Source organism: Coloeus monedula (genome assembly GCF_965178545.1).
Source record: "Coloeus monedula genome assembly, chromosome: W".
In the NCBI taxonomy this organism is placed as follows: Eukaryota; Metazoa; Chordata; class Aves; order Passeriformes; family Corvidae; genus Coloeus; species Coloeus monedula.
The window spans coordinates 1858966-1886274 of NC_138821.1; the positions used below are offsets into that span (position 1 = coordinate 1858966).

The following is a 27309-nucleotide window of genomic DNA, read 5'->3' on the forward strand; positions in this document are numbered from 1 at the left end:
ATTCAAACGTGGTTCAGAAGAAGCTCTTGCTGTCTGACCCAGACCAGCAATCTCCAGACTACTGCAGTTTACTTATCTGACTGTCAGGCCTTCCTCTAACATCCTGTGCCAAGGCTCAATCCATCCACTGACAGCTGCTTATCTTAGGACTGACAAGACTATTTTCATTCTAGCATGAAGGATGCAGTTTGATTGTATAAACAGAAGGAAGAAGAAGTACTTTGTGTGCACAGGTCATGCATGCACGTGCAGTTGGGTGTGATTCATCTCACCTCATTTCAGCCAAAAGTTATCTATTCTAAACTGTTGATAAGGAAGGTTTAGACAACTAATGCAAGAGAAAGACTGCCAGAAGGTATCCTCTGAAAGGTGCTTCTCTCTTCCCATTGACTCAGGAGGAGATCCAGGGAGCAGCAAACTAAACACCTAAAAGGAGAGATTACTTCCACCCAACCCAAACACATATATATGTGCCTATTTGTGCGCACAATATAAGACAACTGTTTCCATAAATATGCCATGTGCAACACAGCAGAGACATTAATAAAAACTCTGGACAGAAAATGAACCCCTAAATGGAAGATAAAAAAAACCCCATCAGTTGTGCACATTTGTTATATATAGCTAAATCTTAAAGGTAAGCTTATTTATTATTTCGGCCTAAAATGAAGAAAAAAAACACTAATGTATGACATGTTCAAGCTGAAAAACTCAGGAGTAAACAGTTGAGGAAATGTTATGGGTTTGTATCTAGTCTGGTACTTATATAAATGTTTTAACATGCAAAAAGAGCATCTGGATGAATGCTCCTACTGTAGCAAACATAGCTCTATTGATTTTGGGGTATCTAAACAAGGATTTAAAGTTATATTTTCTCAAGTTTGGTGATGAAAGCTTAGGGTGGTTCCCCCTACACATCTTTAAAGGTGTTTATATGTGTGTGCTGACACATGCATGTGAGTATACTGTGGATTTCTTTAAACTACATATATATTCTCTATAAAATGAAAACCCCCCAAAAAAATGATACCATGGTTATAAAATGCAAAAGAGAAAACAAAACAAACATACAAAGAGAAAAGGAAACCTTTTTTTTAGCATAATCTAAAGTAACATCAAGATTTCAAAGATGAGATTTTTTTTTTTCAAGTTTATGATTGATTTAGATCAGGCTCTGCAATATTGACATTCTCTGGAAAGATAGGTAGAAAATTGTTATTAAAAGTCGCTGGAAACTCTAACGTAGCATTGACACTTTGATAGCCCATGTAAAAATTAAACAACTGCTGTGGAAGTATTTGGCTATCAGGCATCTGTATGAAAGCCACTGACTGTGTGGTAGGGGGGATTCTTTGGCCAACTAGTTGAATTTTAGGTTCCCTGGGCTCCAGTTGTTGCTTGCTTTCTTCATCCGTGTCAAGACAAGTTAGCTTTTCTATCCACACGCGAAATTTCTCCTCTGTCTGCCTCTGCATCTCGGCAAAGCAGTTCATGACCTCTTCCAGGACATTGCCTATGCAGTTCCTATCCCACACGGTGCCCCTGTCAAGCAATCCTGGAATTTCCCTGGTCGCTCCTCCAGATCCCCCAGCACGACTGAAGCCAGCTTTAAAAACATTGAGGCCATTTGATGATATATCATTAAGTAAGAACATATTATTGCTTATTAAGGCATGCTAACTCAAGAAAACAACTTTTCTAATTCTGTCCCTTAGATATGACAACTGGGGAGGAATTAGCAAATATCAGCCAACAGTATTACCGTAAAAAAAAAAAATTTACACTCACTGAGGTTATAATAGACATTTTGGCTTCAAAATTATTTTTATTCTAGAATTCTCAGACAATCCTGTCAAAGGTCTTATTTTAAAAATAAACTAAATTAGTCCAATTCCCTTGCAATTTGTTTTTAATTCAACTGGAGGTGTCAAAAACCATCATACAATAACATGTTTAGTTCTGTTAAGCTGTGATCCAAAATACTACTGTTTAACCGTAAATCTGAATAATTATGCATATTTTACTTATATACTTGAACCCTTTTATAACAGACTGTTAAACACAGACAAAATTCTACATGAGATAGATAAAGGCTGATATAGTGACTGCAGCATCCAAAGTAGCTAAGCCCAAAGCTCTTGGTCTAATTTTGGAAAACACAATGAACACCAATGAAGAAAATAAATAACAAAAACACACAAGCATGAAAAGATATGTGAATGCTATGCTAATATATGAGGTAAAAGCAACCTCTGTTAGGTCTGATGGACACAGCTCCATCACAGTTAGTACACATGACATGTAGGAGTGATCAACCTCACACCAACTAGAAATGTGCTCTTCCTCACACGAGCCACCAGCTGTGCAGCATTTCTAGCATTAATTCTAGGCAAGGCAGAAAACAGGGCATAGTTGGAAGGAAATTGCTCTCCTTCCTTCTATCCATCAAAACGATGGTTAAAATGACTGGCTTTGGGATTATCAGAAAGAACTTTAGCAGCAAGAAGAAAAGGCCATCCTCATTACCTTACTCTACATATCAATAACAAAAGGCAGTAGTATCTATATTTTTATGTTTAGAGTTCACTCAGGAATCATCTAGGAAGCAATAAAACTGAAAAAACCAGAGGGTTTGTACCTGTTTGAGGAATAATAAACAATATGTGCATGCCATCCAAACACACAAACATTACCTAAGGTAATTCTGAAACAAGACAAGCATCACATTAAACTACACAAAGCAGCTACAGAACCTGACAATTTAATATACAAATATGAAACTTGTGGGATCCTCTAGCTTAAGAATAATAGAAAATATCCTAAGAATGAGAGAAATCATTGCACAACCTAACCAAATCTTTACTAATAAAAATATAAGGCACTAAATCTTTTTTGGGATTTCACTGTGTACATGAAATTACAGTATTGCTTAAACAACACATTCTTTTTTGGAGCTATATAAATGAGGTATATATAAGGCCTTCAGTAACAGCTAAACAAGGCCCAGGATTATCATCTTTTTTTCCAAGCAGCAGCAATACTACCCATCAGGGGCCAAAAATATTCTATTAAACCCCCATTTGTTTACCTATCAGACAAGTCTAGGAATTCAGCGTTCATGTCTTCTACTCAAAAATAAATATATACTTAATAGTAACTAATTAACATCCATCTGACTGCATTTTAACTAAAATAATTACATAAAATGGTACCTTTTTCCTAAAATGTGGTTCCTTTTATATATCCAATGTCTTTTTCCTCCCTGAAAAAAAAAATATTCCTTCCATTCATGTACTCCTAGTATTGAACATCCAATATGATACTGTTCATCTTTAGTCAGGGATCTTATCCTAAAATCAAGTAACTAAATGACCATCTCTCCGATTTCCACAGGCTTACAAACAGACACCTCTAAGTAACACTAAGTCTTAATTGCAATTTAAATAAAAACTATTGATGATGGTATGTGAGACAACCTAGACAGGTTTTTAAAGTTAAGAATGAACTAGCATGGTCAAAGTTGATAAAATTGTTTTGCAAACTGAAGAAACTAGGTATTGAAATATATATTACCCTGCAATACTATTTTTAAAAGGCATAGTTCATAGTACATCTACAATTTACAGTAGCAGCAAATCAATGTTTCAAATGCTTCCCTTGCAGTTCTTATAACAAGCCTTATTCAATCCTTTATTTGTGGCTTTCAGGGTTACAAAAAAAAAATCAAGCCTAATAAAAATGCATTTTTATATTAAAAATATTAGCATTTGTCTAACTGGTCTCTTTGCTATCTGTAAACTTACAACTCTATAGTTTCTTGAAGTTATGCCAAGTTAAAACACGAAGAAATTTGCAATTACAAAAGGGATCAGAAGCCAAGATTCGTATCTTATTTTCAAAACAATACCTCCTGCAAAACAGCACTTAAGAAATGCCTCAACACTGTCTCTTTATGTGATCTATTAAGTATCATCTAAATAATAACCAAATCTAAAGTTATTTAATTTAGGAAGTCTGACAAGATAACAATTTAAGAAGATATGTTGCATCTTCATTCTAACTAGAAATGGTGTATTCCTCCCTGTTGTTATGCTTACTGACATTTCCAAATGAGTATATTACTGCAAATCCTTCTTAACAGATTATTTTTACCCCATTCTTATATGTGTCATTCTGAGTTACTTGAACCAAATTCATCCCTTGCAAGATTCTTTTTCCAAGGTCTATGTACAGTTCTTGGGAGGAAGTAACCTGGTTGAGAGTCCCTCATACATACACACTGTGCTCCCCCCCCCTTTGGATTTCTTCATATTAAAAAAAAATATATATAATCTTTTTTTTCTTTTTTTTTTTTTAACAAAGTGAGCTGCAACAGCTTTTCAACATCAACACTCAAACTTTTCAACAGATTCTTCTGAAAGCCTAAAACATGAGTCACCCTTATTTCAATTCAGAGTTTTCTGAGTTGTAGAAAGCACAATAATGGTGAAATGCCAATATTTTTCTATTATATTTGAATTTTTAAAAACCCTTTTCTTCTTTCAAAAAAAGTGTTTACATAGAAATAAATATTGATTCCCAGGCTTGCTCTCATGCCAATTTCATTCAGAGTTAATTTGCATGGTCAAATTTGAAATTGTTCACAAGAAAAACTTTCAACAGCAGCAGATCTAGCAGAACCTATTACAGGATTTGAAGATCATCCTCTTAGGCTGTGAATGCTATCTAGTGTTTAAGAATGGCAAAATCTTAAATGCCAACAGAGAAGCTCAGTTGATAAAAGATAAGAAATTGCTCTTCGTCTGCAGTAACTCAAATATCCTGGCATTCCCTTGAATTAAAGAGTCTGAGATTATGACTGCTCAGGTCAGTGAGAAGATTCTCAGTAGCATCCTTGAAGTTTAGATTGAACCTGTATTTTCAGGTGTAAATTAACACCACAGAAAGCATTCAGAATAACCTAACTTATATTGTGCTTAGCTCCTATGGAGCTCACAATACTTGTATTGAAGTATCACCAGTAAGATCTCAACTCTACTCTTCAGTCTTTCTTGAGAAGAAAAACAAGCCCGACAGTATTTTAATGCACATGACATTTGAGTTCAGCAGAGAGAACTGACTCTCTATAGCATAACTGCTCTGTTTGCAACTTCATGGCATTATGTATTCACTAAACATTTTCCTTACATTACTAATTTAGCCAAACCTGCACTATTTAAATGGAAAAAGTTTAGTTAAACATAAAGACTACCGCATTCTCAAATGTGGCACTTCAACTTTCAGACCACACACAAGCAACCTGTTGGCTCTTACAATACATGCACTGAGAGAAGGTTAAGAGCCAGAGTATGTGTAACCTTCATACATGAAGGCCACATTAACTGTCACTAAAATTTTTAGAGCATCTCTGTTGGCAAAGCTATTTTTCAGACTGGTTGAAAATCAGTCCCAATAATAAGCGATGTTGAGACCGTAACCAACACTACAGCTGAAGTGTCCAAATACACTGAGGGGAACACAGACTACCTGTAAGACTCTTCTGCATTAATGCATAGACTTTTTTAAAAGTAAATGCAAAAGTTTTTTCATGCTTATGTCCTGATACTCAAGTTCAAGCATCAAGTTAAACCTCTTTTGACAGTGTGCAGAGGACATTCATGCACTGAATTTCCAGTAATGTTTTTTGATACCTTGTAATAATTTCTAACTATATGTTCATTCCCTAAATTTTGAAGATATTCACAATGTAATGCCAAGTGCACTAAAGCAGCTTTCTAGTCAAGAAAAAGAATTTAAATACTTTGCCAGTTCCAAGAAGAGGGATTGCAAATGGCACGTGAACCTACCACTGCGATGGAGAGCTGGGAGTCCTACTCAGACTCACAGCTCCACTGCATGTGTTAAGACCACAATATTTCATTAACCCACAAGTAGCATAAGATGCGTTTTTGGCCAACCTTGTCCTTATCGCTATAGAGAATGTTTTTCTCCTGTACTTGGAAACCATTTCCCCCAAACCAAAATAATTTCTGTTTAAAGGAAAACCACAATGTGGCAGGTACACATTGCACCTAACTGCAGCAAAAGGACAGTTCAAACATTTGAATGTCATAAGTGGAATTTAGCATAAAGCAAATGATATGTGCTATGAAATAAGAAAAAGCATCGTTGATCCTCAGGATGGTTTGTGCACTCCCATATCTTGCATCACAGGCAAAACTGGACCTTAGTATAATCATAACTAAATAATCAAGTTCTTCTGTGTACTACAATGGGACCTCTTCATTGCAAGCATCTTGTGGTTAAGACCAAGAACTCAAATACAGAAGACCCTAGTGACACAAAGTACCCTAGAGTGGTTTCAGGTCTCTGCAATGGAAGTCAGAAATCTAAGCAGATCTGAAAATACCCTGTGGTGCCTTCCTGGGTCACAAGGTCCTTTTATGACTTGAAAAAAAAGAATATAACCTGGGGGACTTATTGTGTAAGTTTGGGGAGTTTTGCGAGGTGGGGAGAAACCTGTCCCAAAACTCAATGAAATAGTCTTCTTCAACAAGCTTTAAATGAGGCTTTAATTGCCCAGCAAAGTATAAACATAGTAAAGAAAAAGGCATAAAATTATAAAAGCTAGAAGTCTGAGTAACTATTAAATTGGTAAATATTTTTAGATCTCTATTAAAAGTTTACTACACAATAATTATAGACTACGCCTTTCCCAGACTTTCTAATAATAAACATTTACTTTGTGCAACCTGCTTCCGAGCAGTATGTGGGAAAAATCCCAGTTCTCATGATGACAGAATCATTCACCAAAACTAAGTCAGTTAAAACAGTTATTTGTAAAATCTGGTGGAAATATTTTAATTCATCTAGCAAACATTAGTTCACCAACTTAAGACTAATTATTGCAGTTTTCCTTTAAATCTTCATGCCCTATGTAAGCTGACATTTATCTCCAAAAAAACCCCAATACCCCAACTTCTAACACAAGAGGCAAAAAGGCATGTAATCTAGTAAAAATTGGCAAACCAAAAAGTTTATTTTTATGTGATTTTATTTTTGATTGCCATATGATGATGGTTCTGTGGTATAATATGCTGAAATAATTCTTCACACAAAATCTTGTCCACAGCACTTGAGCTAATAAAATAACAAAGACTCAGCAGACAAAAAACTTGAAGAATTACTGTTTCTTTTGCTAATAAAATGATGAGAAGGCCCCTATAATTTGCTGCCTATAATCTTAACACAGATGTGTCAGAAAATTAAAAATATAGAAATTATAGATCCTTATGACATAGGAAAATGGTAACAGCTTTGTCTAGGATGTTGAAAATTTAGGTGTGGATATAGCTTGGGCACCCACGTAAACAAATTCATATTTATATCCTAAAATAGGTGACCAGCTGCAATCTGCAAGAACTTACAATAAGGCTAAGCAGGTTTGTCATGCACTGAAACATAGAGCTGAAAGCACAGTGCAATAATGAACAGGGCCTTACTGTAACACAGGCAAGAGGTGTGCTGTGCCATTTCTAACACAGCTGCCAAGCTGTGGTCTTAAGATATTAAAGCAAAGCTGGCTATTTATCTTAAGAATGTATTTATTAGATAATCACCATCTAATGGGATTTGACAGCACCGACAAGAGCTCATCTAGGCTTACAAATGAAAAGATCAGAAAATTCCAGAATTCAAAGATAGTCCTTCCTCCAATTTACCATTTCTATGCTTTGTTGGTGTGCAAAAGTGATCTGAAACCTCAGAACAGATTTTAAAATTTGCCCGCATCTTAATACACTGCAGTCTTCAAATTTACACAGAGCTGCAGTTCTCCTGATTTTTCTCAAGTGTCACTCATCTAATTTAGCACGACAGCTGAAAAATGATGTCAGATGTGTTACAGTTCAGTTTAAAAAACATCCTCTACCTGGTATCTCTGCAGTGATTGTCTTGCTGCTCCCTGAAACCTCTTCATCATCATCTGATGAGCTCGTGCTGGAGTCACAGGTCAGGTCACTGTCGCTGGTACTGCTGTCCTGCAGCAGGTTGTACTTCTTGCGAGCAGCTGCCTCCCGCTTCTGTCTCAAGAGCCGGATTCTTTCTTTGTGCTTTTGACTTCGATGACCTTTTACCTTGGTAGCTCGACCATTCTGTTTATCACTAGATTGTCGGTTTTTCTTGGCAGCCATTGTTGAAGTTTCACTTTCAGACCTGGATCTCCTGGATTTCCTCCCAACTGCAGCCCCAGACACTGCAGAAGGGTCTCCCTCTACAGCAGCTTCAGCTTGACAGGGCTCATTCTCTTCTGCAGAAGATGTGTCTGAGTCAGCCAAATGCCCGCTGGAGGAAGGAGAAAGCATGCAGTGATTAGAAGAGTCACTCTCATAAACTCGACCACCCAGTGGCTTATCGCTCTCTGTAGATGCCAGCTGAGACTCTGAAGAGTCCCGCCTCAGTTCCATCAGTAAGCAAGGCATTGAAGAAAGCACTGCTGAGTCTGCTGTAGCGTGCACGTTGTCTTTTTGAGTTTGTGTCTCAAGTTCTATAGGTCCATCTTCATCAGGAGCAGTTTCTTGCTTTTCAGAAGTCTTTGGTGGAACTTCTGAATCAACAAGTTCTGCTTTTCCCACTGTCTCCATCTTCATTTCAGAACACCAAGGTCCTCCTGGTCTCAAAGCATGGAGCACGTGGTCTGGAAGACTGGGTGAACTAGATAAGGTCTTCAGCAATACAGTAGCCTAAACAAGAACGGAAGAGGAAGAATAATTTACCCAAATAACTCAGTCCTGCTCTTCACAGTATTACCTAAACAACACATTGCTTTCAGTTACAGATAGTATGGTTCATAAAATCCTAGAATGGTTTGGGTTGGAAGGGACCTTCAAGGTCATCTCATTCCAAACCCCCTGCCATGGACATGGACACCTTCCACTAGACCAAGTTGCTCAAAGTCCCATCCTGGCCTTGAATACTTCCAGAGATGGGACATCCACGACTTCCTTGGGCAACATGTTCCAAGTGCCTCACCACTCTCACAGTCAAAACTTTCTTCCCAATATCTAATCTAAACCTGCCCTCTGTCATTTTGAAGCCATTCCCCCTTGCCAAAGTCCCTCTCCAGCTTTCTTGTAGCCCCTTTAGGTACTGGAAGGTGCTCTAAGGTCTCCCCAGAGCCTTCTCTTCTCCAGGCTGAACAATCCTAACTCTCTCAGCCTGTCTTCATAGGAAAGTATCATATTGGTTTTTTTCATTTACTTTTTCCTAGTGAACTCATTGTGTTACATCAAACTATTCTTCCTTTTACACACCCATGAAAGATGGTACTGGAGTCACATTAAATTTGATTATTCTAGTGAGGTGAATCACAACAGATCAGAAAATAAAAATATTTCTGAAGTCTTACTTTATAAAATTTAATATATCCTAAGCAACATATGCTAAACTTCTTTACCTAGAACTGGAAATATACTTTAATGCAGAATTTTAGTCCTTATGAACGATGCCAGCCTGAAATTCCTAGACTTGGTAGTCATCCACCTGGACAGACCAGAATACAGCTGTTTCCATATCTATGAGAAATCTACTTTTAGATGAACAGGACCTCAACCTTATAAATTATATTACAAAGTTTTAATGGCAATTTGAAAACTTACAGTACCAATGTGACATAGGAGAAATCCTGTCACTTTGCAGAGAAACTGAGCAGTTGCTGAACATTACAAAGCAAGACTACAAACACCTTCCTTTTCCAGTGGAACCACTCTGCCAGTAGACTTTATGTACCAAATACTTATTTATAAATAAATACCATGAAGTGCTACTAAATTGTCAGAGACACAGTTTACAACATCTATAGGCATTGCCTTTAGAAGCATTAGCTATGTATAACAGATTTGCTCTCAGCAGAGAACAACCACGGATGCCGGTGAGTCACGTAAAGACTTTTTAGGAGTACCGAATACACCATTCAAGTGCTCATTGAGTCTCCCATACAAGTCCTGGTTATATGAGAACCTACAGACTGACCTAATTTCTCTCAAATCTACCAGGAAAACAGCATCTAATAGTATGGGTTGCAAGCAAGAAACAGTATCCACCCACATCAGTATCCTACATTTTACATCAAGTTATAATTTAATAAATTTCATTGCTTCAGTGCAAATACAAAAAACAAGCTGTTTATCTGATTGATAACTTGTATGTTATCAACCCAAAAGTACCTGAAGCATCTTCAGGGAAATTTTTAGAGATCAATAGTTATCATTTTACCTTCATTAGTCACACTTTGCCTTCCACCTAAATTTCCACTTGCAATTCAACATATAATAAAGATCTTTCATTCAGCACATTTGCTTACAGATGAATGGTATGGAACAAATAATTTATGGGTTTAGAAGTATAGAAACAATAAATTTACAGCACTTAAAAAAAGTGTAGATGAGAAAAAGCAGTAGTAATATTTAATCTACTGCTTTTAAAAAAATGCATTTCTGCAGACAAGGGCAATTAGTATTTGAAGAGCCTGAGAAAGCACAGATGGCTCAGAAAGATTTTTCAGTACCCTGACAATCCTTCATCAGTTTTCTGATCCATCCCAAGCTTCCTGTAACTGTATGTATGTAATTGCATGCTGTTTCCCCCCCTCCATCTGCAGCACAATATGAGGCTACTTCCCTGATTCTAAAAGGTGCTGTGAAAAGCTCAGTGTTGTCCTGTCCACCCTAACCCACTTTGAAACTTCATTTTTAAAGAATATTAAAATAGAGTTCATGCTTCCTTTGGGCTAATGAATGAAATGCTGCATAGTGCAAGGGAATGATGAAAATACTTATGGGAGAGAAACACCAGTGTTAAGGAAAGAAAGCTTAGTTAATCTCGGACAACACAAGAAAGATAAGTTCAGGTCTGCTAAATGAGGAAAAAAACCTCCAAACACACAGCAAAGCATTTTACTTCCAAAAAAACAAAAAGAGGAATAAAATACATACTGTAAAATACAGGAACATACATATAAAGAAAAAATGTTTGTGAATACTGAGTAAAACTCTCTTGAAGAAAGCAACTTAAAAGAAGAATTTTCAGAGATGGTAATTTAATGTAGGAACCAATTTATTTCCAAGGCCACAGCACAGCATCAACAAACCCAAATGAGTACAAATGTTCTGAGACATAAATGCATCCCTATACTGTAATAAAATCATTATTTCTATGTATTTCACCCACAAATCTATATTATCAAATAATTCTCTTATTATATGGGTAAGTAAAACACAGATTTGATGACTGACTAACCAAGAGTTATACACAGTGGGATTTGTATTGTACCTGCTAGAGCAACTTCCAGCTTTTCTAAGAATTTAAAAATGTACATGCAAGGAAAAATTTGGTTGCTCAAACACATATCAAAAGAGTACTAGTTTGGCCAAAAGAAATATATTTAAATATTCATACTAATAACTGCAGAACAGCTTCTGCACTATTCAGCCTTTTAGCTCAGAGAACAAAGAACAGAGCTTGACAATAAGCTAAAGAGCAGCCAAAGTGAACTAGAGACTTTTCACAAATATCCTACTTGGAAATATCATCTACATCGCAGCTCCCAAAGGGACTATAAGAACACCTGTACTTGCTTTTCCATCTCTCTGGCCTATCAGCCAGAAAAAAATGTTTCATCTACATGTTGCCACCTTGCTAACAGTCTAATTACAATGTTTTTATGAGACTTTTTCATTAAGTAGGAACTTTAACTACTCAAACCATGCTGGTTTGATCCCTCAAACAGTGATCAGTGAATTATATTTTCAGTGAGATGGCAGCACAGGGACTAGTAATTTCACAACACTATATCTGGTCAACATCAACCTGTGTTTCTGTGTGCATGGAAAAAATACTTGCTCTGGTGAGGTTTGTACTCTCCAGGTCCCTTGGGCTGACTATTTAGACATCAAAAATTTGAGTATTAGTGTGTAAATAAAATAGAACTTTGTCTTTATCTCAGTGGAAAAAAAGTCTACTGTGACTCAGTTTGATGCAGGGAAGAACACAGTTCAGGGGAAAATATCTATGCCAAGAAAAGCCTTGTCTCAAAGAAAGAAAAACTAATGTCCTTATTTAGTTCTACTAGAGAAATTTATAGATCAGAGAGGAAGAGGCTATACTGAAAAATTCACATTCCTTTCTTGCCACTCACTTTTCTAGTAACAGTACTAGAAAAAGGAATCTTGAGGTGATGCTAGAGAAAGACCAGTTTTTAATTAAATGAGAACACAGCACTGAAAAATGTTGTGATGCTTACCGACACAGATAGATACTTAATTAGACATTGCTTAGAAATGTCATTCTCCTTTCATTGATGCACAGATACTGCACTTATTTGAAAAGGCTATTCTGTAAAAACTTCTGTGCTAGATTTTTCCAACAGAAATTATTTTATTTTCCATCCACACATAGAACACACCAGCATGCAGAAGCCATTAAACATCTAACTGTACCCCTGTCTGGGAAATATTTTTAAATCATGAACTCATTTGTAAAGTCATATGATTTGTACACTATAAAACCTCCACTTCACTGAAGAAATACAGAAGGATTTTGAAGGTCAGATTAGCAGAAACAGCCCAGCCTCTCTCATTGCCATTAACAGGGATAGGCTTTATTCCCTAGTCGTTTACTACCCTAATTGTCACTGCGCAGTCATAGTCCCTCCTTTGCACCAGAACTGGCTCATCCTTTCATGGGTAGATTCATTTGAATAAGTCAACAGAAAATAAAACAAGAAAATAAGTGCAATTTTCTGCCAGAGCTGGCAGGAAGCAGGGAAAGGAGGGCAAGAATGAACCATCCCTTTAGAAAAAAATCCCAAATCTGATAAAGTACCTGCTGTTTGGTCTCATCACACCTTAAACTCACAGGTTCTGACTAGACACAGGAGAGAGTACTGAGTGTTTCTTTCACAGCACTGTTTGCTCTGAGACTTTTGAAGATAAAAATTATTACAAAACCAAAAAAATAAATTCAAACAGAGGTATTAGTAGCGTCTTAAAGTACAACTATATGTAATATATACTACTGCACAAAGAGTTATTAAGAAAATGGCATGCATGCCCTTCATCTATCAATAATTGGCCACTCATACATACTTCATAACATTTTTGTTTGGTTTGCTCTCAATAAATTCTTTTTATAATTGTATTTCCTACTATGTCAGAAGAAAATTAGTTTCATACAAACAAATTATAAGGCCTGTGTTAAAGGAGAAGCCACTGAGCATTCTCACACTATTCGAGTCACACACACCACCTGAGACTTTAACTGCTGGGATCAGTCCCTTCGCAGCAGGCAGCTTCTGTGAGCCGACAGGGGCCCCTTTTGACTCCTTGCTCACACACACTCACTCTTGGGCACACTTCCTCCTTCTTTGGGCTCAACCCAAGGCTTCCTGTAGAAGAGCCTCAGGCGTTTGATTTATAAAAAATAACTTAATAGAGTGGTACAGCAGCAGGTCAGCTTGAGCTGTGTGTCTCTGGAGAGGGACCCAGAATAAAGAGATCCCCGGAGCAATGATACCCTTATGACTTGTACCTGACCCTCATGTGTTCTTGATGCACCTCTTGGTCCAATGGTAATTTTTGGTCTGGGATCTTCTAACACTTTATTGGGTTCTTTCTCTGTGTCCATGCAAAAACAGGCCATTAACTGTTCAAATCTTGTGGAGTTGCAGCTTCTGCTGACTGTTAAGTCTCCTGATCTGGTGCATCTACTCACCTGTAGAGCATAAGAAACTAAAAAAAGCCCTAGACTAAGGATAAACATTACTTAGCAATGACTAAAACATCAGTGTGTTATCAATATTCTTCTCATACTAAACACAGCACTGTACCAGCTATTAGAAAAATTACTAAGAAAATTAACTCCATTCCAGCTGAAAACATGTCTAGTTGTAAGTTCACAGCTTGCAGCTGAAGGCTTCAACAAATACAGCTACTCATGCTAAACAAGTAAAGCTAAGCAAACAACATGCTAAATCACACAGTATTATAGCTCTATGTAAGTCATTCTACTTAAAACCTACTCATTTAAGCTAAACAACTAATATCTCTCAACAGCCTGAAATACTTAATAAAAACCAAGGCAGCCTAAACTTAATTGTACATTGTCATTTTAGGTGTTACTGAACTGATTAATAATAAAGAATGCCTAACTTATATGATGCAAACCAGCTCTTTTTCTCAGAAGCTTACTACCAACATATTTCCTCATAATCAGAGTCCAACAGACCACTTCTTTTCCCTGCTTACAACTGTATCACCTTCTTATGCCAGTTCTAGCAACTGTTTAAATGAAAAAGCACACAATCTAGGTAATAAAGAATTGATTGTAAAGCACAAGTCCACTTCATAGAATCTTCTTGAATCCCCTTCCTTTCCATTAAAAGCCAACACACATAATTCAGTGAACTCACCAGTGACATTTTTGTACAAATAACCCATACAGTTATCGTAGAATCATAGAATGGTTTGGGTTGGAAGGGACCTTAAAGCTCATCTTATTCCAACCCTCCTGCCATGTGCAGGGACACTTTCCACTAGATCAGGTTGCTCCAAGCCCCATCCAACCTGGTCTTGAACGCTTCCAGAGATAGGGCAGCCACAACTTTTCTGGGAAACCTGTTCCAGTGCCTCCCCACCATCAGAGTAAGGAATTTCTTCCTAATAACTAATCTAAACCTCTCCTCTTCCAGTTTAAAGCCATCATCCTATGCCAAACAGCAAAATGTCTAAATAACTAAAAAACTAATCAATACAAATAATTAGACCTCTATCAGAAAAAACTAATCTGCATCCAATCAAATGTAGAAATACAAACACTCTCTGGACCTCTCAAATGCTGTCTTTTGGACTTGTTCATATCCTCCCCAAGACAGCATACATTCTTTTTTATTTTCTCATAAGTGTCACACATACCCATGCACTTAAAACAACAGAAGTGTGACCAGCACTCATTTAACTGAACTCAAGACAGTTGACTCAGCTCTGTGTGAATGTGTGTGCACAATGCTCTAGAGCAGATTTTTTATAACACTAAGACATCTCCACAGGGATACTGTGTAATTTATATAGTGCTCCTTTGAAAATTCTGCCCTAAAGCTGACTCACTGGCATACAATTCTACCTAAGGCATATCTCTGGGAGTGGAGCTGGTTCTTTATCAGATGATTCATAAATCAGGCCTGCTAGCAATCCTAAAGAATAGGACCCTTTGGAACAACATAGTAAAAGAATTACAGAGTAAAACAAAAGAAGAAAAGATTAAACTAATGCTGTTTCAACTGGTTTTGCATAAATAAACAAAGGTAAAAAATAGGCTGCTCCAACAGAGTGCTCAACAGGCTGCATATACAAATTATCCAAGACTGAATAAAAATTACAAGTATATGTGTTAAAGCTTTGCAGAACATGCTTTGCAACCTTGAAAAGCAACATTTTTCATTGTAAATAAGAAGCAATACTTTAGATTTAAATACAGGTTTTTTGCATTGCAATGCTTAATGTATATATTCTGTTCAAATGAAAGATAACTACCAGCTATGGGTTAGTTCATAAGTCTGCACACAGGCTTCCAGAAACATTCACCCATTCACCAGCTGCGCTGGAATCTCATAATAGAAAAAAAAAATAAAAAAAAAAATCACAGTCCTAGTAAAAATAAATTCATTAGCACACAGATAAAAGCAGACAGGGTTGGCTGCACTTAGCCTTCTAAAAATTTCATTTTCACAGTGAAACCATATTTCTCAAGTGTGCAGCAATTTAAAGACTACGAGGCTCTCTACTCTAAAAATCAGAGGGGGCATATCTTTATTACTATCTGTTCCTAAAAATTTAAGCGACTCACACTTAGATTTTTCATTATTCTATCAACAAAACCAGTGGCAGAAATCAATGCTAGCAGAGCCATACTTTGTTTCTTTTTCTCTCTGCTATTTATTAGTTTGCAGAAGATCACACTACAGAGGATCATCATAAGGATGCACCATGTTTTTCTAAGATTTTTACAAATTTTCCCACTTTACCTATCCATTTCTGTTACTCAAAGGAAATGTATTCTGTGCTTCCTCTGCTGGTTCATGCTGTTCTATATAAATAGACCTCCTCTTTTCAAGAAATGTTTATCTACTGTTCTACCATGGTCAATAAAGTAATGCTCACAAAAAAGCCACATTTTAAATTGCTTGAGCATAACGGTAATAAATTAATCATACTTCTCAGATTAAGAACATTTATCTGAAATATCCTGAAAGTAATCAAACATTGAATTATTCACTAATAACTCCAGTTAGCAGATCAGGACAACTGCAATGTAACTTCAAAGTAGTAAAGCTATCTCAGTACTGCAGTATTCATTTGAGAAGGTCTTGTGCTGTCTCCCAAAAAAATCAAAGCTAGTCCAGCATGGACAGGCACAAATGTACCTTGCTATTGCTGTTATTTGGAAATATTGAAGCAGAAATGAGTGCCATGAGGCACAGGCTGCAGTTACAGGAGCCCTTAAGTTCATCTCAACGTTCGCAGACACTGTAAAGAGACAGAACTGCCTACCTGCTGGGGCAGTGAGCCCCCATCAACACCTTTTGTAATTCAACTTCACAGAAGAAAGCTGTGCACCTTGGCTAGTTGACTGAATGAGATCAGTCAGGGTCCAGAAGGACAGCAAGGTGAGCATTTTGCCCAACAGACAGCAGCCACAGGCCTGGAGGACGGGAGAGCATTGGAGATTCACCTGATCTTGCAAAACAGTGCTCCAAAATTGCACAACCCTTGACATTGACTCTCAGCAGATAAGAGAGCTGTTTTGTCAGGTTCTCTGTAATGTTCCTTTCCAGTAACAGTGCTGCTTACTTAACTGACACTACAACCACCCCGGCTGTCTTATGGACACTTCTATAGCTCACACAGCGACTCACCAGCATCTCTCCATCTCTTACAGCTAAGAGCTCAAAGCACTGAACTAGAAGTGGTATGGACTTATGACAGCCATTTAGTGAAGATGAGTTACAAGATATTAAGTCACTACAGTTTGTAAATTTTTGATGATCAGACCTTTTTATGCATATAAACATAGGAAATAAACAAAGCCAACTCTCAGGTATTTTAAAGCTTAAAATACTTTCATTCAATACCAATTAATGTCTGCTTTAAGCCAGTATCTTCCTGGCATGAAGCAGTAACTTACTGTCGCAGGTTGGGTTTGTAACTGGGCGGAAACACCAATTTAGTGTAGTGGTTTGGTCCAAAATACTCATTACTGTTTATCTGCTGTGAGATAAGAATTAGGAGAAATGCAAAGCAGGCACCAAACTTGAAAGAAAATGAAGAAGTTTATTAACAGACCTAAAAGAGGGAAAAAAAATTATACCACCTTCAGAACTCTCCTCCTCCTTCCCCCTACCTTCCTCCCTTCTCCCACTGACAATGTGAAAAGACAACCCTTAAGATGTTCAGTCTGTTTACCACTGCCATAATAACCTTGTTCAGTCCATTTAGAAAGAGAAGTCTCTTCTTGCTCATGCTATGAAAACAGTATCACAACGAGACAGCCACCCACTTCCAAATATTGTTCAGTCCATTTAGGAAGAGGAGTCTCTCTGCCTGCATGTGAGTCCCTTCCTCCGACTTGCAGCTTTTCCCGCAACTGCTTTCGAGGGTCCACTCTTGAAGTTTTTTGGGGTACAATTTTAAGGTTGAGCCATTCAGAAACAAAAACAGAGGCCCTTCTCCTTCCCTGGGAGCAAAGGGTCTTCATCGTCTTCATCGTTAGGACTATCTCTGGGAGCATCTCTAGGAACTGAGTTTTCTCCTTTCCTGTTTGGAGCAAAAGTCCTCATCTGGTCTATCTCTCCCTGTCCAAACTTCTCATGAAATTACAGCTGCGTCAGCATCTGCCTATCTCAGCGCAGGTGCTTTTGCTTACGAGTTGAACACTCCACCTCCCATATCTTCATGAAATTACAACAGGATACTCTGATATATCATAGCTTCACAGCAGAATTTCAGCTTTAAGCATCTCCTCTTTCTCTTCCCTCAGGTTTTCAGCTCTTCACAGCAATAAAAGGGTTAATCTCACCTCGGCCTTGCAGCTTTGCAGCTGGAATGTTGAATTTTTCTTATCGAAGTGGAGAGGGGGGAGAGCCGAGCCACTCCGGCTGCCCATGGCAAGGCAGTGGGGGGGGTTCCACGGCTGGAACAGGTCCATTGGCTCCAGGATGGCCGTGGCCCGGCCCGGCCTGGCCCAAGCAGGGCCTGGCCGGGCCCGCTGGCCCCCACACGGGGCCCGTAGCCACCTGTCCCAGCACCGGAAACGAGAGAGAGCTTGGAGGGGGAGTTTGCCTATTCTTAAATGTGGATCACAGAGGTGGTCACAACTTTAAGTGGCTTAGAGAATTGTCCATATTCAAACTGGCCAGCTGATAGGTTCTATCAGTTCCCAGAGGAAACTGTAAGCACCCCTTAGCAAGGACATCCCTTCCGGGACTATGCTTGCTAACCTATGACACTTACTCATTTTATGGTGTATGGTTTAAATCCAGCTGGCAACTGAGCACCATGCAGCCACTTGCTCACCATCCCCCCATCCCAGTAGAATGGGGAAGAGAATCCATAGTAAAACTTGTAGGTTGAGATAAGAAAAGTTTAATAATTGAAACAAAGTAAAATATAAAAATAATAATAGTAAATAAAAAAGAGAGAAAACCCAAGAAAAAACAAGTGATGCACAATACAGTTACCACCGACTGACTGATGCCAAACCCCATCCCCAAACTGTGATTAGACCCCTTTGGGGTAACTGCCCCCAGTTTATATACCGGGCATGACATTCTATGGTGTGAAATCTCTCTTTGGCCAGTTCAGGTCACCTGTCCCAGTTTTGCTCCCTCCCAGCTTTTTGTGCACCCCCTCACTGGCAGAGCATGAGATGCTGAAAAGTCCTTGACCTGGGTAAGCACTACTCAGCAACAACCAAAACATCAGTGTGTTATCAACATTATTCTCATACTGAATCCAAAACACGGCACTGTAACAGCTACTGAGAAGAAATTAACTTTATCACTGCTGAAACCAGGACATATGGTCTGGCCAACTGAGAGATCAGGTGACATGCCCAAATTCTACAGAAAGGTTGGAAAGGAGCTGTAAGCCAACCAAACCCTCACCTCAAGTCATTTTCTCATCCACAAGCCACTAATATTATTCATTTGTTTCTTTAATTATTAAGCTCATCGAATAAAATCTAAATATTACAACATGGATTTGCAGTAGGCATACTACTGAAAAATAAATGGTATCAATACACTAAAGGCAAAGTCACATTGCATTCAAATTATGAAAATTTGACAGTAAGATACCAACTGCTGTTGGGATGCTCTTGCCACCAAACCCTTGATCTTTTCTGACCAGTAATAGGAAGTACCAATTGATTTCAGCATCCACCAGATTGCTAACAATCAATACCACAATATTTACATGTCCAAAGTGCTCCTAAAGAAGAAAGCACTTGTGACAGTGGTCTCAGGACTCAGTAAGCAAGAAGTATAGCTTCACTGGAAGCAACATGCTACCTTCTCACCAAGAAAGCTCACTCGTACCCCTGAACCATACTCAAGAACACAGCTAGCTCAAGATATATAACCTTTGAGTCTATATCTTTACAAATCCTAACATTCTCCTCCTTAGTTGAGCTTTCCTAAGAAACTAATGCAACAATGTTATGGTTTCACCTCAGCCATCAACCAAGCCCCACACAGCTGCTCTCTCACTCAATGGGACTGGGGAGAGGATCAGAAGGGTAAAAGCTAGAAAACTCCTGGGTTGAGATAAAGACAGTTTAATAGGGAAACTAAAAGCCACGCACATAAGCAAAGCAAAACAAGCAACTAATTCACTGCTTCCCATGAGCAGGCAGGTGTTCAGCCATCTCCAGGAGAGCAGGGCCCCATCATGCATAACAGTCACTTGGGAAGACAAATGCCATCACTCCAAATGTCCCCCCCATTCCTCCTTCTTTCCCTCACTTTATACACTGAGCATGATGTCATATGGTCTGGAATATCCCTTTGGTCAGTTGGGGTCACCTGTCCTGGCTGTGTCTCCTCCCAACCTCTCATGCACCCCCAGCCCCCTTGCCAGCGTGGCAGTACGGTAAGTAGAAAAGGCCTTGGCTCTGTGTAAGCCCTGCTCAGCAATAACAAAAACATCTCTATATTATCAACCCTGTATTCAGCACAAATACAAAACACAGCCCCATACCAGCCACTGTGAAGAAAATTAACTCTACTCCACCTAAAACCAGAACAAACAAAAAAGATAAAGTTCTTGTAGGACACCACAGCCATAGACAAATGTCTGTGAGCACTGGAAGAATAGGGACTGTGGCATAGTCTGTCATGGAAGGAGAAGGAAGCCTGGTAGAGAAAAAGGACAGTGCAGGAGAGGGTTAATTTTGAATAAGCTTTTGACAAGCAACAGGTGAAAAAATAGTATGAAGCAAACACAAGTTGGCTCAACAAATGATCAAAAGCTACTTTTTGTATTTAAAAAAAAAAAAAACATAACTGACTGGGCCAAAAGCCAGTTGTATGTATGTTATGAATAATGCCTCTAACATGGGTTTTACTATCAGATATTTTCTACAGTATTTACTCCCAGTTGGCAGAGGTGAAAAAATTCAACCTCTACTTTAAGAAGATAACAGACAGACCAGGAAACAGACATTTATTTCCCATGACATAGAGAAAACTTTGCATATATTTGACTACAGAAATTAAATCACAGTATGTAAGAGGATACCAAGCTACCAGCTACAAGAAGAGCAAAAGAAAATTAAAAGGTAGTTTTCAGCAGTACCATGCAAGTACAGATAGGAGGAAAACACTTACTTATCCTTAAATAAAAGCACCAATTACCCCAAAATTACTTTTTGCATTATTGGTCTTGATTTAGGAAAAAGTGGCTCAGCTGGCAGAGCTTTCTTAAGAATAAAAGTAATAATTAGCAACAGGAGACATAAACAATATATACAACTTCCCCAGCAATAGGGGAGATAAAAGAAAAAAGAGTATCAAGTCTGGAGTACTAATTCAATCCCATTCCATTCATTCAACAGTCTTATTATTGCTGTAGCTTGATGAGTTCCATACAAACAGTGTCATCCACTACAGGTGTTAAAAAAGCAGACAAAACATTTACATCTTGTAAAACAAAAAAAAGGAAATCAAGCGTCTGTTATTAATCCAACTTTAAATTGAGGTGAGGTCTATAGCTAATTATTCAGGTCTTATGAAATTAACTCTGGCAAGATATTCAATGTATTTACCTACCTTAGTTTTATGCTATTCAACAATTTCTGGATTTTCTTTATTACAGTGAATGGATCCAAAACCTGTGAATTGCCTTTAAGATGACTTATTAATAACAGTAAGCGGAAACATGGAAAATAAAACTTCACCTTTAAGGCTTTCTAAAAACAATACTCAAAGAAATATTTTTTTATAACTCCTCACAGATTCTGCATAATGCTGATCAAAAGGTGTTACCAGCTCTGGAGGAACCACAGCTACTGACAATTCAAATTGCATTTATCAGTAATTCAGCTCATGGACACTGCTACCCATAAACCCATTCTTTCCCACAATGACAACTTCATTTCCAAAAGACATATTATTATTAAACATGAGGAGGCCTCAGGCTACCAGCATTTTATCCAACTTCATTAGGAGACAGCCTCTAAACTTCCCTTATCTTACATTTATTTCCAACTACAAGTACATGGAATTCATAAACAGCTTACTGACCTACTCTTTACCAACATTTTCCCCTAAAATTTTGCTTTTGCCAGATTACTTAGAACTGCCTCTGGCCAGAGCTGGCATTCCAAGAGAGCAAGAATTGGGAGTGTGCTGAAGAGTCAGGAGAATTACCAGCTGATAAGAAAGCCACAGTACAAGAGAACAGCACTGTCTTAACCATACCTGGCTATCATGTCAAGCTGCTTCTTTTTACTTCAGAAAGTTTGATAGTACTATTACATAGTAATACAGTACTGTACATAAAGCACCAACCTTAAACTAGTATAATGGAAATGTAATTATTTCCAATGAAAAACAAATTATTGAAATAGTAATTGCTTAATCATGCAAACAGCTCCTATTATAGTCTGACATTTAGTTATTTCCAGCTCTGCTACTGAGAGTCTCTTGGCCTCTACCCATTTTGGATGAATGGAAGTGAAATCTGCCTTCTCTTAAATAAGTCTTGAAATGCTAATGACCAAGCACCACGAAACAAGACATTAGAGCAGAAACATAGCCAGAAAAACCACTTATCCAATCGAGGTCTGGCTTTTTCTGCTCATTTCCAGGAAATTTTTAAGCATCAAAGCAGAAGAGCATTGAGCAGGACGCTACAAAAGTCTCAGTATAACATCAAATCTACAATCCACATATATTGAAACAAAAATGCTAGCTTGAAAGAGTCTTCAAATACAAGTATTTTTTCTTTTGCCTTAGCTCCAGAAGGTCCCTGTTCAGCCAAGCTAGCTTTCTGCCTTGCCTGCTGGACTTCTGACATTTAGGAATTGCCTGCTCCTGTGCCCTTAAGAGGTGATGTTTAAAAAGTGACCAGCACTGATGGACCCCAGCACTTGCAAAAGTGTTTTCCTAGGGGACCTTACTCACTAGTTCCCTGAGCAGCCTGAAGTCTGCTCTCCTCACATTTAGGGTTGAGGTTTTGCTGGCACTTTTCCTCCTGGCAACAGAGATTTTAAACTCGATTTCTTTGTGGTCACTGTGGTCAAGGTGGCCACCAATCACCAGTTCACTCACAAGACCAAGTTATACCAATGAGATCTTGGTATATAACTTGGTCTTGTTATAACAAGATCAAGTTGTATCCACTTATCTCCCTAACATTTAGTGTTCAAAGCCCCTCATGATTCTCCATATTTACTCTTAGTTCACTCAATCTTATTTTACCTCATTAATCCCCACCTCCTCCACACTGTCAGCTGCCAGTGGGATCTGCTCATTTGTGAAATGCACACAAACATCCTTCCTCTCTTTTATCAGTTAGAGCAGGGCTTAGTTTCTGTGTGTTGTGATCACTCTATTGACCTTTCTCAACTGCCTTGTGGTTGGCTTCAGGTTCCTTACCTTTTCCCCTCCCTTCACAGTACCCAGTTTAATGTATCCACTCATTTCCCAGGTTGTTTTGTGCACTTTAATTTCTACCAGGCAGGCAGAGTGCATGCACTTATCAAGCAAAAGCATAAATGCCCAGGCTGTACTGCAATACACATCATATACTTGAATGCATAAGACTACAGGCACTTTCTTCTTCCTGATTTCTCAGGAATCTCATTGCACCTCTTCATGTCAACCAGCAATTAGGCTAAAGAGCAAACAGAAATAGTCGACACATTACAATTAAAAAATAAAGTGCTTAAAAATGAGTCAGAACTGTTATCCTCATACTTGGGCATAAATACCACCTGTCCAAACTCATGTACTATCTTCCATTACCCCCACAGTCCCTCCTCCTAACTCCCTACACAGAATACCAGTGTTACTGGTATACGTGAACCACAAAAAGCACTATTTTATTAGCCTTTAGCAGCCACATAATCACCCCCTTTGGAGCTTCTTTTGTCAGCATCAAACTATGCTAGATCACTAGAGGTAAGAAATATTCAGAAAATTATGCTTAAAAATTATTGCTGTCAGAAAGCTGAGTTCTCCACACTTCATCTCACTGTTTTGGTATCATACATGGGGGGCGGGGGGCTGTGCAAGGTATTTGGGCTTAGAAAACACATAACAAGTAACTTAATGACTCCTTAGAGCTTGTTACAAACCTATTTTCTCTGCAAAAGCAATGTTACCCTCTTCCAGGGCAACAGGAGAAGCTGCACTGTTGTGACTGCCTGACTTTCAGCTCTTATATCATAGAAATGGTCATTACAGGTGTTAACTAAGGCAGGAGGACCACAAGATTAAGACCTCAAAAGAGTACCATGCTCAGTTTCCATCTCAAGGTCAAACATTACATTTTTAATAGACTTGAGCAACGTAGGATACTTTAAGAGAAACATTTTAAATTTAACATTTGTTTGCTGTTCTAAGGGGAGAGCTGTTACTGTTTGGACTTAAAACTTTAGCTTGAAAACTGAAAATAGGCTAGCCCTTGCCTATAAGTGAAACTATTTTTTGGTCTTATGGTCTTGACAAGTACCAGAGGAGACTTAAAACCAAATAAAATCTTTGGGAGTAGGAATTAAGAGAAATTTTACATTTTTAAAGAGATGCTCAAAGGTTTAAAAATTTACTACTCATTCATTTTTAAAAGCCAGAATTACTCGACAGTAAAAAAAAAACCCAAACCACAATATCAAACAGGACTGACTTATGCCATAGAATCTCTATAGACAAGATTTTTTTCCAGCCTTTGAAACAGTTAGGTACTTTGTGCTGGTTTAAAGTGTGTAACTAGTTACAACCAAGAGCTTGTTTAACTAAATTATTACAGTTATGGTTTCACAAAGGTACCTACAAACTTTAAGACAAGTTGCCTTGTTCTGCTATTAACAAACTAAGAGAAAAATACAATTAAAAATAAAGGCAAAGAAAGTTTCAATATTGGAATTGGGAAAATAGTTAAATTATTCCAAGTCTCCTCAGACTGACTTTTTCCTTCTAAAAAGAAAAAAGTAGCACAGTTAAATTTTACATTCTCCACGGATGACTGTGTTGCTCAAAGCCACAACTGCAACCTAGATATTAGGAGCTCAAGGGGAACTCAGGCTAGATAAGCAACGAACAATTTGGAACTTTTTCCACATAAAATATAGCTTCCCACAAGGTAAAAAAAGAAGCAAAAAAACTAGAGAAGCATAAAACTGAAGCAGTTTACACCCCTTGTTTTTCAAAGGGTTTTTCTCCAAACAGCTAACACGATCTCACGGCACTTTACAGATGTCCCAGGAAAGACTAAATGGCCAGAGTTGCTTCCAGGAGCTGTGGTGAGGCTTTCATCCGCTGATTCCAGGCAAGGTTAGAGCTGAAAAGCGGCGGCTAGACTGAAGCCCGCGGTCCCAGTACTGGGCCGGGCCGTGATGGAGATCACTATTACCGAGGCGGTCAGTACTGAAAGCTCCCAACAGACTCCCACGTTTCCCTGAAAAGCCCTCGGCCGGCGCGGATGATACATGGCGCAAGCCTTCCCGACCCTGATGGGACCGGGCCCCCGAAGTGTGCCCTCCCGCCTCCGCCAGCCCCGAGGGAGAGTGGGGGGAGCGCGAGGCCAGTATCCGCCTTTCTCGTGGCGCCTCGCCGTCTCCCGCCCACGCGCAGCCGGACTAACGGCAACGGCTCCGGCGCCCCCGCGGCTGAGGCAAGGCAGCCCGGCCCCACCGGAACGCGCAGTGGGCGAGTCCCCGCCGCGCCGGCCCCACTCACCTAGACACGGCAAGGCCCTTCCTAGCTTCCACCCGGGGGGTAGCAGCTGGGGCATGGGCAGCCGGAAGGAGCTGGGTCTCAGCCGCGCGGACACCACTCCGCGCCCCCAACGCCAGAGAGAATGTCACGGAAGGCCGCAGGGCTCTGCACGTGGCGTCACTTCCTTTTTCCGCCACCGCCGGAACAACTGAGCGCTGCGCAGAGCGGCCACCGCGCCCGCCAGCGCCACCCCACGCCGCAGAGCGGCCGAGGCCCCGTCCCCTCCCTCCCCTACCCTCAAGCCCTAAGGGGAGCGGGGGGTGGGGGTTCGCCAGTGGCGAAGTAGAGTGTGTAAAACAAGCACAGTAGTCGGAGCCGACTCACCTAAGGAAAAGAGCGGAGGAGGAAGCAGAATGAAACAAAAAGAAAGAAACGTCTTTCCCTGGCGCAGGGGCCGGGCGACTAAGAGGGCTGAGCTCGAGAGAGACGCAGGTGAAGGTGGCAGGATCCCGGCACCGCAAACGCTCTTCCCGGTCTTCTGTCCAACGCTCCTTCTTCCTCCAACACTGATCCTGCCTCTGCACTCCCTGAGATCAGAGACCCGGGGACTGGGCGGGGGAAGGTGGTGTGCCATTAGGGAGGCATTGTAATGCATACATTAAATATCCTTCTGATGTTTCTTAATCAGGGTATTTAGCTTTGCATCTCTGAGGTATAAATGCTGCACAACTGCACAATACGTTGCAGGTAGTGTGTTGAGCTTTTGACGGGGTACCCTTCCTTCTCGGACCAAGGTAAAAGCAGAGGAGGCTGCTGTTCTGCTAAGTTCTTTATTTCATAGTCTCATAGCTTTTTTGAAGGCAGAGTTCGAAGGGGGTTACATGATAAAGCCAAGCAGCAGCAGCAACAGCAGGCAAAAACAGCTTCTTCTATATGCTCCATATATTTTTTCTTACAGAAGTGTGGAGCATATTTGTTAATTGACCAATAAGATTGTCTTGGGGTGACTTTATGATGTGTATCCCATGTCGCTGCCTCTAAACTGAGCCTGAGAGGGGGAAGGAAAAACTGAGCAAAGCTTTTTCAAAGCAGTTTGCAGCTTGTTCAAGGTCACACAGAGATAGCAGGGGTTTTTTTCCCCAGCTGCGGCAGGGGAGCGAGGAAGCACCCGGCTTGCTGCTTCCCAGTCAGCTTTTGGCCAGTTTTTTCAGTTTCTTTTTCTCCGGAGAGAGAATGAGAGTTGAACTTTGCTTTTCCTTCCCTGGAATTTCAGATTTTCTCCCTTTTCTACTGGACTGCTTCAACCCAGAGCACTTCAGGAGGACTTTCCACCGGTCACAGAGGGCCTGGCCCTGGGCCAAGCCCCAGCTCCGAGGAGACCAAAGGGAGGACTCGAACACTTTTCCCAGGGTTTTTCTCCACAGCGAGAGATTTTATTATTTAGCATTATTTTCCTTTTCCCGTGTGTTTGTTAAATAAATAGTTTTATCTCCTTCACTTTCCTTCGAGGAAAATTTATTTTTTCCCGAACCTGGTGGGGGAGGGGTGGTTGTGCCTTCTCTCAGAGTATATATATTTCTAAATTTGGCCAAACCGGAACAAAGATTGACACATGATTCTGGTTTTTCTTTTCTTAACCTATCCTGGTCTAATTCTAACAATCGTAAGCCTTACACAAGTGTTACATAGGTATTACACAGATTTGCATATACAGTTTCTATCCATTCTTATTGTTTATGTGAACACTCTATCTAAAAAATGTGAACAGTATAATTCTATCTATATTTTGTCTAAAGTAAAGAATTCTGTGAAAAGGTAACACT

The 27309-nt window shown here is 39.3% G+C and overlaps 1 protein-coding gene across 2 annotated transcripts in view; it reads right to left on the minus strand.

Moving 5' to 3' along the window:
* LOC309584572 (protein ARK2N-like) overlaps positions 1 to 25637 on the minus strand; it is a 102931-nt gene extending 77294 nt beyond the window's left edge. For both annotated transcript variants that reach the window (XM_082300659.1, XM_082300658.1), the window contains exons 1-2: positions 25508 to 25637; positions 7931 to 8741 (exon numbers count right to left, since the gene is read on the minus strand). In XM_082300659.1, coding sequence (XP_082156785.1) covers positions 7931 to 8648 — 718 coding nt within the window. In that variant the 5' untranslated portion in view covers positions 8649 to 8741; positions 25508 to 25637. The remainder of the gene's footprint in view (positions 1 to 7930; positions 8742 to 25507) is intronic.
* Positions 25638 to 27309: the final 1672 nt, after the last annotated feature.